Source organism: Magallana gigas, chromosome 7 (assembly GCF_963853765.1).
Source record: "Magallana gigas chromosome 7, xbMagGiga1.1, whole genome shotgun sequence".
In the NCBI taxonomy this organism is placed as follows: Eukaryota; Metazoa; Mollusca; class Bivalvia; order Ostreida; family Ostreidae; genus Magallana; species Magallana gigas.
This window is the reverse complement of record NC_088859.1, coordinates 34876537-34893887: the sequence shown is the minus strand read 5'-3', so window position 1 is coordinate 34893887 and position 17351 is coordinate 34876537. Positions and strand designations below refer to the sequence as shown.

The 17351-nt window shown below is 34.1% G+C and overlaps 1 protein-coding gene across 1 annotated transcript; it reads right to left on the bottom strand.

Annotated features, from left to right (window-relative positions):
• Positions 1-3155: 3155 nt before the first annotated feature.
• Positions 3156-5251, bottom strand: LOC105338304 (doublesex- and mab-3-related transcription factor A2-like). The gene is given in 2 exon segments (NM_001308905.1): positions 3156-4180; positions 4769-5251. Coding segments are annotated over 2 exon segments (1080 nt in total). The 5' UTR covers positions 5145-5251; the 3' UTR covers positions 3156-3476.
• Between the last annotated feature and the right edge of the window lie 12100 nt (positions 5252-17351).

Below are 17351 nucleotides of genomic sequence, written 5' to 3'. Positions count from 1 at the left end.
AGTTTTGGTGGTATCGAACCCACAACCTAAAAACCATAGCTCTATAATGTTACCTAATGTCTGGTGCTCTAACCACTGAGCCATTTCAGTCACAACAAATTTATCTGTGAAATGCTAAATGCAACTTCAACCACGAATTTACGGACTTGTAGTATTTCTCTAAAACGTTAAATTGTTGGGATATGAAATGACATTTTTATAGTATAGTGGGTCATCTCTCCACGTTTTTGTTGACTGAAATCGGTTTGATTTCCTGTAAACCTTATAAAGACTATGACAAAAATATGGATCCCAGACCCACTATATAAAATAAAAGGCATTGAAGTTCTAAAAATGACACTATTAGGAGATTTTGACACGCATACGCCAGTTTGAATCAACCTATTCTAAATATTAAACACATTTAAAGGTTATAAATCGATGATATGGTAAATATACATTGTTTTCAATAATCTATAAAGAGATTTGTTCATATTTTAATTTTATAGTATCTTATCTATCCCCATATGGGCAGTTTACACGCCTTATCTTCTTTGTTTTAAACATAACATTGTTTCCGCTCACATTCTCATAACCATTGTCTCTTGTGGAGGTTGTGCCCTTAGTACTCAAATGCATTTGACCATAAAATAATTTGTTCAAACGAGTTCAAAATAAATCATATTTTTCGACTCAATGATTTGATATACGACTGTAGCGTCAGCGCGCAGCGTTTAAGAAGCATTTTTGAAACTTTTTTTTTATATCGAAAGAGGTGTTCTACAGAAAAGGAAAGAGCATTGTCCAGTTAAATAAAAAAAATAATCTGACCATGGTTCAAATAAAATCGTAGAAAGGTGATGGCGGCTACCCCCACTACCCGTGGTCAGAGAACGCTCCCTGTGGCTTTGCACTAGCGTTGACAAACGTTTCAACACCTGGATTGTAGTTCGCTTTTATGGAACCCTTCACAAACGAAACAGAAACACATCTTACCGTGGTTTTAAATAAAACAGTGATTTTATAAGATTAGTATCCGCTATTCTTCCCAGTAATTCGCTGGAATGTCCTACGGCGGCCAGGGCCGTAGAGTTCACCTTATCCAAATTCATTTTCTGGCTGGTTAAACTAAACTTCTCTAAATGTATCTGAGGTCACTATTAAGTGTCGTCGGGTATTCTATTATATGAACAGAATTAAAGACTGGTGACAACCAGGGAATACATTCAAAAGATACAGATACGCGGATGGGAGGCATTGCAACTTCCGCTGACCAGATCGCTAGTTGATCTCCTGTTGAGCGCACATGGGTCATCAGGTTTTACCCCGTATATTTACACGATAGGCTGAACTATAAAAAAATAAAATAAATATGGAATTTGAATTGAAGTCAATATCTCTAGGCGAACAAAGAAAAAAAAGTGCTATTTTAGATTTATTTTTTTTCAAGCACTTGAAAAATAACAAAATAAAAATAATTTTACACACCTTGAACATTTATTTACCTCATCAATTGTTTTTTGAAACAGTTAGATATATCTTTATACCACAAATTAATACCACAAGTTAAAATTACTTCAGCTGCTCAGAATGCTAGACCGAACCTGTTAAAAATTCAGTTTTTGTACATAAACGCAAACATACACTGCTACTTGAATTATTAAATTCTTACATTCGAAATTTTTATCACTTTTAATTTCCAACTGTAAAAAGTACTTATGTACAAACATGGTATGCCTAAAACTTGTCCTTTTTTGGCAATAAACTTTTTATCTATCTACCTCAATCAGTTCCTTAGCAGTTAAGGCAGTTTAGACTAAAAAAATCAGTTAGATGCGATCAAAGATAAGGTCATGATATCACTTTCATTTGATAGTTACTAAGAAAAAACTCAGTATCTTTTTCAACATTCGATAAATTTTATCAATACCTTCTGTTGCACAATGTCTAGAATGGTCAGTTAAACACGAACTTGAATTTACATTAAGATTATATTTCAGTCTGATAAACCTCTCCAGAACAGAAGTGCCGAGATTTTAAATCTGTCGATCATTATCGTATGAAAGTCGTCAAAGACTAGCAACATATTTCATATAAGGAATCACGAGGTAGACCAATTGTCAATAACGCTAACAATGGAAAAAGACACAGTATTGAGGCGTTTAGAGGTCTGGGCGTGACTGTTTTATTATTAGTGCTCGCCTTGTGTACATTACACAGTGCTGGGATGAACGTTGACACTGGAATATTATGCAATTAATTATACCCTTTCTGTTGTTATACAAACTGCGCAAACTGTGAAAATCTTTTCTGAAATAAATGTGAAAAATGAATATAGTGAATGTTCATTTTGTCTCCCTATCTACTAGGCTATGATTACAAAACCAAGCAAAACGGTGACATCTTTGACACTTAAAAAGAAACAATTTTACTAGCCTTTTACATATTTTCTTTTTTGTAAATAAAGAATAATTATATTTAATGTTATGTTTGTATCTTTTGCTTGGAACAGCAGGACACACAACGTTAAAACCCCATAAGAATGATGTGAACCGTCAAATCGGAGCGTAAACAGGTCCTGTGGTATAATTTAATAGTATTTTTATTAACATAGTTCCCCTTTAATAGAAAAAAAAAGCTTGAGACATTTCAAACCACATCAAAATTCTTTATTAATACGAATATTTGCAAAGTCATTTTCAAGGTGTTTCACAATGAATATAGGCTCGTATAGTATAAACTATCATATCTAGATTAAAATACCCTAAATTATTTTGCAACATCTAATACTTGTATAAATACTTTTACTGTCTGTGTTATATAAGATAAACCTTCAGATACAATCAGAACAAAGGTGAGGAGAACTAGGGAGCTGGATATCTCACACCATTTCTTTCCCATGTATCATCTTATTCATAGAGGCGGTTGGTATAATGTTTCTTTATAAACTGTCATATATCATTACCAGATTAAAATGTAGTTAAAGAAGAGCGATGAAAAAAGAATGCCATTCATAGATTTTGCAACTGTAAACTTGTATCTAGTCATTTATGTGCAATGTCATTTTGCTCTTCTGCTTTGAGAATTGGAAGTTTGACGTAAGTGATATATCTTTAAAAAAAAGAACGACGTACATTTGAATAAAAATAATAATAAAAGAAACTACAATCTTCTTTTTTTGTTCTTTTCATTTATTGACATATAAGTTCAGTGAAATAACCATGACAATATACACAAGGTGATGAAAATAATTTAACAATATCGTAATACTATTTACAATTTAATCTATGCTAATATAAATGTGTAGTTCTAAGCACTGACATTTACGACTATTGTTCAGTCCAGACGTCTCTACATAGAGCGACTTGCAACAAATGCCACGACCAAAAGCACAGATACAATATGAAACAATCTCGGTGTTTCCTACATCAAAGTGTAATGTTATTCAAATAATTAAATGCGATCACCACAGCATGAAGATAGTTTATGTCATCTCATTATTCAGCGATGCAGCTTGACTTCTCCGAGTTGGATGAGGGAAATGGTTTCGTGGTGCAGCAAGGACACATGGCATAATGAAAAGGTTTGGCGCCATTTGAAGATGAATTTAAACCACTGTAATTTGAGTAAGCAGCACCCAGGGTTAGCCCCGGTAAAACAGGAGGGTAGGGCATGGCAAGCAGTCCTCTTCCACCCATACTTCCCCATGCATACCTCATCGAATTTAATGTATGTGCGTTAGCAAGTGTGGAGATTGGAGAAAATGCTGATCTAAGGGACGAATTTGTCATGGTAGACACTAGGCCAGGATGTGGCATGAATGAACTAGATGAGGTAGATGTCGCCGATGATTGGTCTGTGCCGTGGTTACTTAAGACTTGTTCTATCGTCTGCACAACATCACCATTGCAGCCTTGCAGAATAAGCTGAAGAACACTTCTTTTCATGTGTGGGAAAATCCTTTGAAGCATTTCTATGGGATTCTTTTTAGAGTTACCTGCCAGAAGACCTTCCTCAAAGGGGGACTTTGGGAATGGTTCCGGTTTGTCATCGCTTGGTGAGGGCGGATCTGCAAGTTTTGGAGATGTCGGAGGCGATGTTGAATCGGCTGGTGAATGCGTCCTCTCGTTCATATCTTCTGATGAACACCGCGAAACCGGAGAATCGGTTCTGGAAGAGTCTAGCTTTTGTCGTTTTGTAGCTGAAAGTGAAGCATAGTGAATCATGAATAAATGACGAAAATATATGAAATTTTATTGCCATTTTTTTAATAGAGTTTCTTGTCATTTACAGATTTTCAAAAGAGATAAATATTATGCATAAAGCAGTGATTTGCTACTTCTTAAATTTCGTATTTATAAAATATACTGTTAAGAAAACAAGACTGATTTGAACCTTTTATTAAGAAATAATAAATAATTATTAGACCATCCTTGATTTAAACTCCTAAATTTTCAGTATTATTAATGTCTTAATAGTTAAATTAAAATTGTATGTTTCAAATAAAGAAATTATATGTTATTTTAAAAACAATTGTTTTTAATTGTGAAATTAAAAATTAGCTTATATTTTTTCATAAAGTCTTATTTTGTAATCAAAACAAAATCTGGGGGTTTATTCTCTTAATTATAACATCATATTATAAAGTTTGTTTAACAAAAAGAAAGAAAAAAGAAAAAAATCTCAAAATTATCAACAGGTATTATTAAAAAGAAAATCATTTTAAATTTATAATGATTAAAAGAATGTTTGTGTAGCCTGAAAAGAAAAAAAGTTAAACAAATCCTACCTGGTCCATCCTCTCTGTCACTCCCGCTTGTATCAACCGCTTTCTTGGCATCAGGAAACATGGTGATAGTTTCAGGATTCAGCTGGAGGAGACCATTAGGTCCATAGAGCATCCCCAATTCTCTGGCTTCGTTCTCCTCCTGGGCTTGCTGTCTTCTGAGCGCCACCTGAGCCGCCATCACGCGTTGCCTTTCTGCTATCAGGGTGCATTTTGCGCATACACAGTCCCTCCATCTACAGTACCGTTTGTGACCTTTCAAGGCGGACACCACTCCATGGTTTCTGCATCTTGCACATTTTGGGGTGCGTGGGTATCTATCGGATGCTCGCATGAAAACGGAGCCATGGGAATCACCTTTTTCTTCGTCCGAACTCATTTTGCAAGTTTCTTTGGGGTTTTTTCTTTGAGAGACTTCCTTACGTTAAAAAAAACCCTGTGTGTTTGCCGATTTCGTTGGTTGTTGTAAAACCCCCTTCTTGTGTTTTTTCCTTTAAGGACTGTAAGTGATATTGATCCCTCGCTGACACGAGTCTTCTGAGGGTTGTCGTCTGCTCCCGGTTCTATTTGAAAAGTTCTGATTATGTACCGGAAAGTACCCGCCCATTAGGAGCGATTAGATTTTTTTTATCTAGTGAAAAATCACTATTAACTGTTTGTCGCCTTGTGATTGGTTTAAATGTTGTCAGAAGTCCGACTCCTGTATTTACTTCATTAAATGATTGAAGGGTGTGCGAAAGACGTTTATTTTGTTGTAAATGAAATTTCACACACGACGCTGAAATCCGATTCAAAAAATTTAAACTTCACTTAGGCGACATATTCTGCCACCATTGGTTAATACAGATATTTAAGTAAGAAAACAAGATATATAATTCAATTTTGATCTAAAATTGTTTCTGTTCAAGTTAAAACCGCAAATAATTTTTTTTTTTTGTAGCACAGATAAGTATAGGAATGTTCATTCCGTTGATTAGAAGACAACGAGAGACAACGAATTTTTCATAAAACATAAATAAAGTGCCGTTATGATTTTTTAATTTGAGAGCAAAATTATTCTAGATAATTCCTTTTCTTTGAAATTGTTCTATAGAAGTTCATTTCTTTTAGCAAACCTCGAAATGTTATTGAATTAGAAAACACCTCTGATTTTGTTTTTTTTAAAAATGGAATTCTACGCAGAAAAACATCTTTTAAAAAAAATATACCCTTTTTGCTAAAAGTATCCGTGAAATTAAAAAAAATAAATATTATGTATGTACAATGCAAGTAAAAAATACATACATAATTTTTAATGTATAAGTCTGTGTTAGAAACGTACAATCTTACAAAAAGTAACTTTAAAAAAAGACAAAAAGCTAACAAATTTTATTCTGAGATAAAATAACTCAATTTTATCTATGTTTAGAAATTATTTACAAATAATGCGTACGGAGAACTGAAATAATTAATTTCCTTTAAGACTGCATATTGCTCTTAGTTTATTTCCTATTTAAAAAGCCCCTTTAAACTATTAATAACATTTGAGTCTCGATGCTTATATCAACGAACGACTCTTCTTACTGGTGTAGCATCAACGACAATGACAATCGTATCATGACATACTATCTGTCCTTAAAATTGCGTTTGGCTGTCGATTGTCTATGTGTGCCTTTTACACGCACAGAGTACTAATAGTCATATTGAACGAAAAATAAAAATGTATTGTTTTATTGGTAATCATTTTAACATGTGAGAGACAATTAATTCCACTTAGTCGAAAGACCAAACTAATAATTAATGGTTAAGCTTACCCTTTGACGTCCACAATAAGCATGTCAGTTCTATTCAATGATTCCGACTTATATCTCAATCCTAAAAAATGCGTAATATAAAATCGAAAATAAACACAGTATCATGAACAAGCGACGACAAAATATCATAAGGCGACAAATATTCGTATTTTGATTTTTGTAGACAAAAATGAGTTCACCTCTAAAACTTTCTATTTATTCCTAAATTCATACGTTAGTAAAATTCCAATAATTATATTTATAGAAAAAAGGGAAAATGTTTGTATGAGAAGATTTAAAAATTAAACAGTAAACTGTGAACAAGGCGTGATGTACTTCTAAGATCTGATTTTTAGAATATTACCTAATTAATACGCAAACATTACAGTGATACAGATAAATGATCAATATTTGAATAGCCAATTAATATCTACATCAAAGTGTTCAAACCATTGGAATCGATAATAATGGCTCCACCAAAAGCTACATCTGTTTAGTTGTGATAGACCGCATCGCATTATTAGTTCTGTTTTTTGTGGCAGTCCGCAAAGCTTACATTTCTCTTAAGACACTCTGTGATTATTTCTAGAAGTCATCCCACTTGATGGGGTAGCTGTCAGAAGGAATATGTCTCTCGTTTGTCAAAGATAAAGACCTGGAATGACCACCTAGTGATCTGTGTACTGCTGGCAGTGTTACAGACGGAACACAAGAAAAATCAAATCGTAAAAAAGCCCCAGAACAAAACGAAAAATATTAACCCCGAAACCAGTCCAATTTTGTTGATTAATATGGCAGAAATAAAAAGCGAAGAGGAAGCATGTCTCCTCTATATTATTTTTGCTCCAGGCAGGGGACAAATTACAAAGTATCCGATAGCTGGCCGTCTGCCTGTATAACTCCTTGTATATAAGATATGCAAAAATCCTTATAAAACGACCCAAAATAGGTATTGAGACTCAAACATTAGCAATTTAAAATTACGCGAGTTATTGATAAAACTCAAGATAGTTTTCAGAATTGGTGTGCTATCCATATATAAGATATGTGAATAATGTTGAACGAATATATCTATTAGCTGTCTCTGTTTAATAGAACACGTTTTGGACGTTATCGTGGGTTAATCTTAGATTGGAGCTGAGTGATACGAATGAATGACTACCAGCAAAAAGATGTTGCAGGGTGCAGCCTTGGAAAGAGAGCGCCTTGCAGTGATGGTGAACAATTACAAAATAGTTTGCATTAAATCAGGTAGTGATAAAAAAACTTATAGATGCTACATTAAAAAAGCAACCGTCAATCAATTATGCCATGATAATGAGGTTCCAGGCTGTGACGCAGGAAGGACACATTTCATTATGAGTAACTATCGGCCGCAGTCTGTAGCCGCTGTGTTTCACCCGATCCGACACCCTGATAAACCACAACCTTTTTGATTCTCTGTCGTTTGCAACATTTCTTAACTATACAGCCAAGCAAAACCTATTGATAACCTAGATAGTTTCTATATTCTCTTTTGGGATGAAGGTCCTCGAACAGATTTTCCGAGTGAATGAAATGACGTCATAAAGGCAACACCTGAATATATAAAAATCAATTAGAAATACAAAATACGCCATAAATTGCTTGTGGACAAAGTCATCTTACAAGGGGTCCTTTTTCAGAAATTACGTATTAACATGGTTATTTTGTTATGGTTGTACACCCAAAAGTAATAAATTTTCGCTTTAAATGGTCGTATTTTTTGCAATGAAATATGCGTTTCCTGTCTTCAGTTTGCGAAGGTATTTGGTTTCTTCAATAAAAAATTCTCAAGGCAAAGGGGATCATCTCCTTTTTCAGATATAAACGAATTAAACAAGTATAAAAACGCAAACGACAGGAAAATCATTTTCATTTTTGTTTAGATTTGATAACATCTGCAAGTGTTTCTATTCTGCTTTTCTCCCACCATTATCCACAAAAGGAAAGCAGGTAACCGGAGGAGGGGAATTTAATCTTCAAACCATACCCATTTATCATGAATTCTGAGTATACGAGAAGTGATACCTACCTAGTGGGTGAATATGACAAAAGATATGTGTCAAATATATGAAACTGTTACAATTTTTAGCGCAACCGTCTTAAAGATAGAAAAGGGGCCCCGATTTATTTTAAATAAAGAGATATTTTTTAACTTCGGTGAAATGAATATATATGATACTATAATTTGTAGGAAATTAACTGTGGTTATCCAGAGTGGATTCAGGCTCAGAATGATAACTAGTATAAATATGGTAACTATATTTTATATGATAAAATACCTAACTGAGGTTCAAACGTTGCCTTACGTGATTAATTATGTTACCGTATCATTGTCTGCGTTTCAAAACCAAAGACCTACTGATGCCATAATCACGATACTTTGAAAATGGATAAGAATTGTGAAGTTAAAAAAAATCTAAAAATCTATAGTTACCGTTTTGGCTTTAAAGGTCATTAATTCGAACTTCTTCTTTCAATCTTGTCTGTGTACACATTATACACAATTCTGTTTGTCTACTGTGTCTTCTAGACATTGAAGTTTTGAATGTTTGACTTTTGAGAGCATAGCAAATTAAAAAACCTTATAGTGTTTGCAAAAACGATATTGTTAAACCCTCTTGTCAGGCTAAGTTTTGATGATGAATTATTTCATCTAACAACAATTTGATAAATGGTCGTTCGGTATTTTAAAAATACTTCAGACTTATTTCTTTTCGTTGCATATTTAATACGTTTATAAGAAGGTATATCCGCAGAAGTGTTTTAGAGGATAATGTTTCAAGATTTTTGAACACTCATCCATCAAGGTCTAACTGTTATAGTCCAAAAATGCTAATCAAGTGTACATTGCTTCGGTACCAAGAAGAACTGTTATTCCACGTCCAGGAACGGTAATCATTAAATATTTGAACACCAACAAATCTTATATCTCCTGTTTTGTAGCTACATTCGCCCGCACCGTCCGTTCATTCATTCATCCATCCATCTATTAAGTTTACGAAAGTTTTATTAAAAAATAAGTTAATAGAATTTAAATTAAATTAGAAAGCATCTACTTTGTACCTGTATTTGTAATATTGAACAAAAGACCATTAAATTTTATGTAAGCTGAGAGTGAGTACAAACTACATGTATAGTATTCAAGTCAAATGGTCAGCACATTTGAAATGCAACAGTCACTATCGATTTTTTATAAGATTCAAAAGGTAACAAAAAGATTATTTATAGTAACTTAGCCAACCACGATAAATATCGAACGAAGTTTGTTCTTTCCATTGGTAAAATAAACAGCATGTTTATTGTGTCCCAAAATACATGTGACAAAATATCCTGACATGGATCACAGATTCATTAAGGTGCCTCACTACACCTTGAAAAAGTTTCTCAAATCAGCAGAAAAACTCTTGATTATGATAGATAGCAAGATGGATAGGAAGTATATGTGTCAAATAGGCAAAAATGTGCAATTTTAGATAAAAAATGATATTTTCAAAAATTTCATTTAGTAAACATGAACAAAACCTCCAGGCGAATTCGAACTCATGACCTGCGGTTCACAAGCCTGATACTTTAACCATAGAGCTATTACGAAATACATCTGAATCGATTGATACAAACAGTTAACAAAACATTAAAATCGCCATCTTGTGACGTAGTGTCTTAAAAAGTATAAGTCTCGGTGTAGTGAAGTACCTTAAGTTTTCTAAAAACTGATTGGGTATAATGGAAAACGTGATGCATGTAGTACAGTGCAATATACTCAAAATGTTGGAAAATAACGTTTGAAATGTTGGGTAGTATTTTAATGATCGAAATGATATGCGATGGGTTTTTTTACGGCCATGGAAATCTTTTTATTGGACCCTGATTGTAAAGCCCTTTATCATGCACAAAATGTTGGACAATCACTAGAGTGGTCACTCTGTATTGTAATAAACGACCACTGATTCTGATAAAGAACGTCAATGCCCATTCAACAATATAATATAAATAGGCTTTTCATGCAGTCCTTACCAAAATCAAAAATTCGGACATGGAACTCTCCTTGCAGATGGAGGACTTATTTCCGTATTCTTTGGTAAGGGACGATCTCTACATTTATTTCTTTCTCCGGTCTTTTTGACAGATTTCAATAAGGTTCGGCACAGGGCTAATTCATGCAGAAGTCCCCCATGTGAATCTGACAAACCGACAAAATAAGGAGCATTTGTAAACAGTAATTACAGACAAATCTCTCTCTTAATTGTTCTCAAATCGTTTGTTTCTCCATAGCAATGACGGTCTGCAACATATTGAAAACGATTTCTTTGGTAGAAAACTTCACTATTTGAACATTACATTTTCTACTTTGCGAATTTGACTGGAATAGATTTTGTTCTGTCTCCGATACAATACATTACGGGGCATTTTTCATTTACGATCTGTCACGCTTTTCACTCGAACATCTTCGCAAGAATAATTTTTTTTTTCATCTTAAACTTTATATCTTTTATTATATTCGGTGTTTGTCTGGGTGTTTCAAGTTGTGACAATATCAAAAAAGGATGATTGCCGAGGTGTCAGCTTTGGAAAACAATTTTGAAAATTTATGTCATAATATTAAATTTTTTTCCTCTCTAGAAAAAAGACCGCAATGAATTCAACAAAACATTGTACTAGAAATATATTAATGGCAACATCTAATAAAAGTCTCTTGCACCTTGTTGAAAGTAAAAATGTATATATTGGAAAGGAACAATAAATGATGTATATTTCAATTGAACAATGAATGGTATATATTTTAATAGAACAAAAATAGTGCACAATTGTCGTCATCTTCGTGGGAAATGTAATTTTTTTCAATTTAAAGTTGTGATCCATTAACAAAGAAAAGTCAAATTAAAAATATATTAACGCACCTGTGAGCTTTGGTTATTTGCATTTCTAGCCTGTTGCTTTTGTAGTTGATCATCTTCAGAACCACTGTTTAAATATATTTTATTAAATTAGAAATCTTGCCATAGAGAGCAAGAACGAAAGAATCGCAACATGAGTAAAATCGATATTTAACTTGAAACACCCCTTTTGTTGTGGGGTAAATGCAGAGAAAAAGTATCTCACCACAATCAATGCTGAATGATACTTTTACACAACCCTTGGCTTAAACGTGTTGTAGCATTCTAGTGTTGAAATAGAGCCTTTCACGTACTTCAGGTCTGTGCCAAGTATCTGTTATAACGGAGAGTGAGAGCGATTTGTTCTTCAAGTGCTGTCCTACCAAACCGTGAGTCTTCTACGCTTTCCAAAGCGACCCCTCTGCTTATGAACATTGAAAATTCGAGAGGACTCGAACATTTTATTAAAACTTGTTGAACGTAATTAATGTACTTTCAAGAGATGGCATCGTGTATGGGTTCTTTATAAATGTGATCGATTCATTATCTCTGTTTAACTTTTAATTGCTGCTTAAATTTGATAGACTTGAATTCAATATGGAAAGTTTGAGAAAAAAAATTGAAAACCTGTTACTTAATCCTACCTGGCATAGCGATCCCCCTCTGTGTTAACACTCTCCTCAGTTGTACATGTTTGTAGTACTATATACTAAATGTATTTTTGGGAGATGTACATGTATATTAATGTTTTAAACACAAATAATGCAGTTCATTTTTCAGGAAACTAACTTCACATAATTATACGCACTATAGAGTTTGACTATCATTCTTTGAACATACGCTTTGAAAGCTATAAAGATTTTTCCAAAGTTGCATTAAAATACTACGTATTTATGAACATCCAGGGCATATTACATGTATAATTGTTGATTGGTACAGTCAAACTCATGTCTAATAAGCGCAAGAAATGACATATATATTTATTTATAACTTTAATTGTGTCGCGAGTAAAAAAAAAGATGCAGTCTCAGCTTTCGGTTCTCAAGTTGATCTGAATGAGTAAACGACATTTTTCTTTATCGTACAGTCGACAAAGCATCTATAAGTTAATATAACATTACTCAATCTTACTAAGCAAACAGCCATATTGACTTTGAATACAGAAAATTATTAGACTTTGATTGACTTTCATATTATGAAATACACATTCGTCTCAGGTATTTGCATTATATTGTCAACGTTTTCATTTAGGGCACACTGTATGCATTTCGCTTGTAAATGACATTTTCTATTTCAACGAAATGGAAATCACAGCGCACAGAGTGATCGCGACAAGACGGAATCTTAGATGTCTTGTTGAGCCCTTCCCCCAACCTGGAAATTTCTGTCTTTTGGTGTTATATATGTAACCATGAAATCAACGAAAGGTACATAGTATGTAAAATATGTATGTATCTGATGGGTAAACGTTAACATAAACAATATCAATTGGGTTAGTACTTATTAAAGCCTTAATAAGTGATTTAAGAAAAAAAATAATTTCATTCCACATTTAAATTATAAGGATTATTTTTAGCATTGGCAATGATGTAAATGGAGGTCGGGTTTGTAAATGTCATTGTATACATGTAGCTACACAAAATGTCCCCAAGTTTCTGGTATCACAGTGTTATCGTATGTGGGTTACCCTCAGTGTTACACAACCAACCCCCCCCCCCCCCCTCCCCCGCCCCACTTGTTTCCTTATCCGCAAGCAGTGTATTAGCTATATTTAAGGTGTCACCCCAATCCATGCCCGTTTGAAGTCCCACTCACTGTCTTCATTCCAGGCTTAGCCCAACACGGTGCTGCTCCAATATTCATTATGCATTCATTATTTATTTCAATCTCAACACCATTGTACAATGGTACTCAGAGATTATATATAGTATTTGATATTTCTTACTAATAGACATCGCATGCGTGAGAGAGAGAGAGAGAGAGAGAGAGAGAGAGAGAGAGAGAGAGAGAGGGAGAGAGAGAGAGAGAGAGAGAGAGACATGTAGAAGATCAACTCCGACTCGTTAATACAAATGTGAAGTATAAAAGTTCTAACCTTAGGATCATGTTTTATTTATTTTTCTAATAAAAACACATAATTTCTTGAAAGAACAGTGTTTTGTACTAGACATTATAGATTTAAAACTAATAGCATTTTTTAAAATTTTGATATTTTTATTTGATAAACATTGAATGCGTTCTTGTTGCAACGAGATACAGCTTAGTATGTAATGGAATATTGCTTTGCTGCTGTCTGTCGGTCGGTCCGCCAACAGTTTCCGTTCATTTTCCTCGCAGAGGATGAACATATTGAAATGAAATTTGGTATACAGATTTATCATAATAATATCCAGGTTCGATATTGGGTACGATCGAGCAATTTTCGACAGAGTAATGGCGCTTGGACGTAGAAAAATTCAAGTTATTTGCAGTTTCCGCTGATTTTCTTCGCAGAGGATAAACATATTGAAATGAAATTTGATATGCAGGTTTATCATGATAATATCTGACTAGATCAAGTTTGATATTGGGTACGATCGAGCAATTTTCGACAGAGTTATGGCCCTTGGACGTCGAAAAATTCGAGATATTGGCAGTTTCCGCTTATTTTCTTCGCAGAGGGTGCACATATTTAAATGAAATTTGGTATACAGATTTTTCGAAATAATAACTAGGTCAAGTTTGATGTTGGGTATCATAGAGCAATTTTCGACAGAGTTGTGGCCCTTGGACTTAGAAAAATTTGCAGTTTACGTTCATTTTCTTTTAGATGTTTCTAAGGAAGGGGGATAAGTGTTTCACACATATCTCTTGTTAATTTATTATTATACCAAAGATTATATTCATCGAATAACAGAATGAAAAATAAAATTGTGCAATTAGAATTTATAGCGTTGTGCACTATTTTTTTCAGCATAATTCGGCTGTTCCAATGGCTCATCCGTTAATTGCGCATTATTCGTAGAATAAGGCAGACATTTTGCCTTAAGCATTGAATCCTTATATATTGAAAGATGTGGACTCATAACTGCAACGATGTACTATGCAAATAAATTTTCATAATGCGCTAGCGCGTTATTCAATTTGTACGCTTAAGAGCACAGAATCTTTCATGTCTTACATGTCATGCCCAGCGTCCACTTTCAATGGTTGGATGGTGATTACATGTTCGAAATCTACAAAAAGTAATTGCATCTTTTTTTTTTATAATGTATCAAAATAATGTGCAAATTTTATTCTTCCTAATAAATTCTATAATTTAGAACTTTTTGGGATGATTGAAGAATAGATTGCCAATTTAGCTTGAATTGGTCTATCAACGTAAGTTTATTTTTGCCTTTAAGAATACTCAACCTTACTCATTATTTTTAGCCCAATTTAGTGTTAGTAGCATGTCCTCCACTGAGTGTCCCTTTCTCAACTCTTACTTGTGTCAGAAGCCCAACCCAGCGCCTTTATCCCAACTCCGGGCCCTTACACCTACTCATTATCTTAAAGTTTGTTCAAATAATAGCCAGCGTTAAAATAGATCATTGGTTGGTTGTACAAGATCTGCGTTTTTTAAAGAAACGTTTAAAGAGCGACAACTTCATAAAAACTCAAGGTAAGGTGATTTGCTTATATTGATATGCTGATATTAAAAAAAAAATTACTTTTTAAATTCTTTTACCTTTAATTCAAAAACATTTTGACTTTGTTTTTCAATAATTTATCATAATTAAATTTATTTAAAAAACACAATTCTATTTGTATAGTAGCAATATGAATTTTTTTTTTCAAAGAACAACATAATTATATAGTTTTTAAATCTGTTTTGTATAATATAAAATTTGATTTGCAAACTGATAAATGATATACATGTGTATCAGATATGTTACTTACTGGGTAAATTGCAGTGCGATGTACGATCTGAATGCAACCGACAGACCAATAACCACTCACCTTTAAATCTTATGTCCGACAAGGAAATAGGACTTACCATATAGAAGTACTTCATTAAATAATCACTGCTATATAAGCTATAAGACTGCACCTGGACAGATTTATTATTTAAAAAACGCAAGCAAATGCGTTGTTTGATTTCGTTTAACCTTTACCCTTCGGAAGAGCTTTATACAGCTGATTGGGAGCTCACTCGATAGTCGATATAGAAGGAACAGCAACAGATCAACGGGTGTGTGTGTGTGTGTTTGTGTGTGTGTGTGTGTGTGTGGGGGGGGGGGGGGGGGGTGTTGAGCCCGCCTCCAAAGACCCACACCAAAAAAATCCTGCTTTTAAAGCGCAAATTATTACCTACCTTTACCCAGATTCGAGATAATTATGTTCAATTATCAATGTCGGTCACATGATAGTTTATTATATACCTGTAGTATTGGATACTGGATAAGACGATGATAGAATATAGCCTTACAATGTATTTAATTTAGATTATCCCAATATCGCGTCAAAAGTAGATGAAGATTGATCATGCCTTTGCAACTTAATGTAAACAAAGAGGAAGGTATAATGTAAACTTTGAATTAAAATGAGTTTTCATCTAATTTCCATAAAATTACCATTTACATGTAGCTTTTTGTCACCGTGGCCGGATAACAGATGTGTAATTGTCACTCAAGTATTTTGGGTCTCAGTAGCTTTATACTAACGGATTACATGTTCTTTAGAATATGTCATGTAAACAGTAGTTCATCGTCTAAGACCACGGTACGGAGTCCGGATAGCTTCTCCTACCCGTAGCTGCTCTTACATGTATGCAACCTTTACGTGCATATCTTCATCTACTTTTAATTCGATATTGAGATAATCTAATACATTGTAAGGCCAATTCCATCATCATATATTGGTCTGCAACGGTGACATTGGTTTTCAGTCAATATTAGTACAAATGCAACATATTTAACTTTTAAATCAAAATACGTGATTGGCTAAAATACATTGTCTACACGCATGAAGAGTTTTAATATCAATTGATAGCATTTGCTATTTTTTTCAAAACGTGCCCGAAGTCTTTCAGTTCACAATGAATACAGGTATTCAGCATGTCGAAGATTAAATTTTAAATCGTCCATCGATCGATATTCACTTCCCTGACTGTACATATTTGTCCATTACCATTGATCCAATTCGTACCTGGGATAAGTACATTTAAAGAGCAAAGACTAATGCTTTCAAAATAAGGTATTCTTGTGACGTATTGAACAGGCTTTTAAAATATATATATACATTATCGGTACCTGGAATTCCTCGCCGACGCCATTTTTGTTTGGACGAGATTGGTAAAATTGACATGGGATGTTTATCATCGGCACAAGCAAGTCCGACCGTTGTGACTATTGAAAACAGACAGCGAAGTAATGCGTCTTCACTTCCGCCAAAGCATGAACAGTCTCGAGTTCACGAGGATAGGTCATTGATAGAGCCAGAGGCATCTAAAAAACAGTTCAAGGGTAAGGCACAAATCGAAACCAAACCAGATGTATTTGTCTTGAAAAGTGAGGACACTGATTCATATAGTGGACGCTCCCGCTCTGAAGAGTCTATAGAGCTTTATAATGAGCAGGGAAAAACGGACAACCATGTGGTATATAATGTCACGGATGACGATGGAAGACGATCCCGCTCTGAAAAGTCTATAGAGCTTTATAACGGGCCAGAAACGAACGAAAATGTGATATATAATGTAGAGGAAGCAACGAACATTGCAAAGACTAGCCAATCAGAGCAAGAGTTGCCTAAAGAGGAACATAAAATGGACAAGGCGAACAACAAGGAAAGGGCCACGCCTCAGAATAGTGACGTAATACAGAGGCAGGAGGTGAACGATATTCCGGAATATCCTACAGTATTCCGGAATTCAAGGCATGGAAATAAAAGTGA